Source organism: Callospermophilus lateralis, chromosome 9 (genome assembly GCF_048772815.1).
Source record: "Callospermophilus lateralis isolate mCalLat2 chromosome 9, mCalLat2.hap1, whole genome shotgun sequence".
In the NCBI taxonomy this organism is placed as follows: Eukaryota; Metazoa; Chordata; class Mammalia; order Rodentia; family Sciuridae; genus Callospermophilus; species Callospermophilus lateralis.
In genome coordinates this window covers 57,676,446-57,677,464 of record NC_135313.1, presented here as the reverse complement: position 1 = coordinate 57,677,464, position 1,019 = coordinate 57,676,446, and the positions used below count along the sequence as shown (strand labels likewise).

The 1,019-nt window shown below is 36.5% G+C and overlaps 1 protein-coding gene across 1 annotated transcript; it reads left to right on the top strand.

Moving 5' to 3' along the window:
• The first annotated feature begins 450 nt into the window (after window positions 1–450).
• Window positions 451–681, top strand: LOC143406724 (TP53-regulated inhibitor of apoptosis 1). The gene has a single exon (XM_076865437.2). It carries the CDS (start codon window positions 451–453, stop codon window positions 679–681), a length of 231 nt encoding a protein of 76 aa, XP_076721552.2.
• Window positions 682–1,019: the final 338 nt, after the last annotated feature.

Genomic DNA, 1,019 nt, shown 5'->3' with positions numbered 1-1,019 from the left:
CAAAGATATATCAAAGTTTAGGGTTGTGGCTCAGTGGTAGACCACTTATCTAGCACATATGAAGCACTGGGTTCTATTTTCAGCACCATATAAAAAAATAAATAAAATAGAGGTATACATACATAAAAATGCTATATCTATATCTATATCTATATCTATATATATATCAAAATTTAAACTCTAAAATGTGTAGATTAATATATGCACTGATTTTCTAATAGCCAAGTTTAACTGTGATATAATATTTTATCCCACTTCATAATTTCCTTGGAAAATTTTGGTTTTAAAATTTAAATTAAATTTGTAGAAAAGAACTCAGAATGTGTATTTTAAATCAAAATTTAAGAATTATACCTTAAGAATTAAGAATTGACCTACTTGTGACACTTTTTCTTAGGTTTATTCCCCTAATTGCCTTGTTTTAAAAGTATGTACTTCTTGACCATAGCCATGAACAGCGTCAGGGAGGCATGCACCCATATGAAGCACAAGTCCAACCAATGCTTCAGTTGCTGTTTTGCTGAGAAATTCCTCAAGGGAGACAGCTCCAGGGACCGGTGCACGGATCTCTTCAATTGCTACCGGCAGCATGTTCAGAAAGCAATGAAAGAGAAAGAGAGTCCCATTGAAGAACTGGAATTCATGGGCCACAGCAAAGAAAAGCCCGAAAGCTCTTCTTGACCTTGACTGTTATCTTGAAAATGAATTCTAGGGCTGCAGTAGTAGCTCGGTAGTAGAGCGCCTGCCTAGCACATGTGAGGCACTGGGTTTGAACCTCAGCACCACATAAAAAGAAAGAAAGAGAGAGAGAGAGAGAGAGAGAGAGAGAGAGAGAGAGAGAGAGAGAGAGAGAAAGAGAGAGAGAGAGAAAGAAAGAAAGAAATTGTATCTATCTACAACTGATAAAAGAAAGGAAGGAAGGAAGAGAGAAAGGAAAAAAGAAAGAAAGAGGATTCCTATATTAGGAAATTGAGGGCTCTGGATTTTGTCCACCAAGACTGTGAAAATAGCTGTGGGAT

Coding starts and splice junctions, on each gene's coding strand:
- LOC143406724 (XM_076865437.2), top strand. CDS start 451: ATGAACAGCGTCAGGGAGGCATGCACCCATATGAAGCACAAGTCCAAC.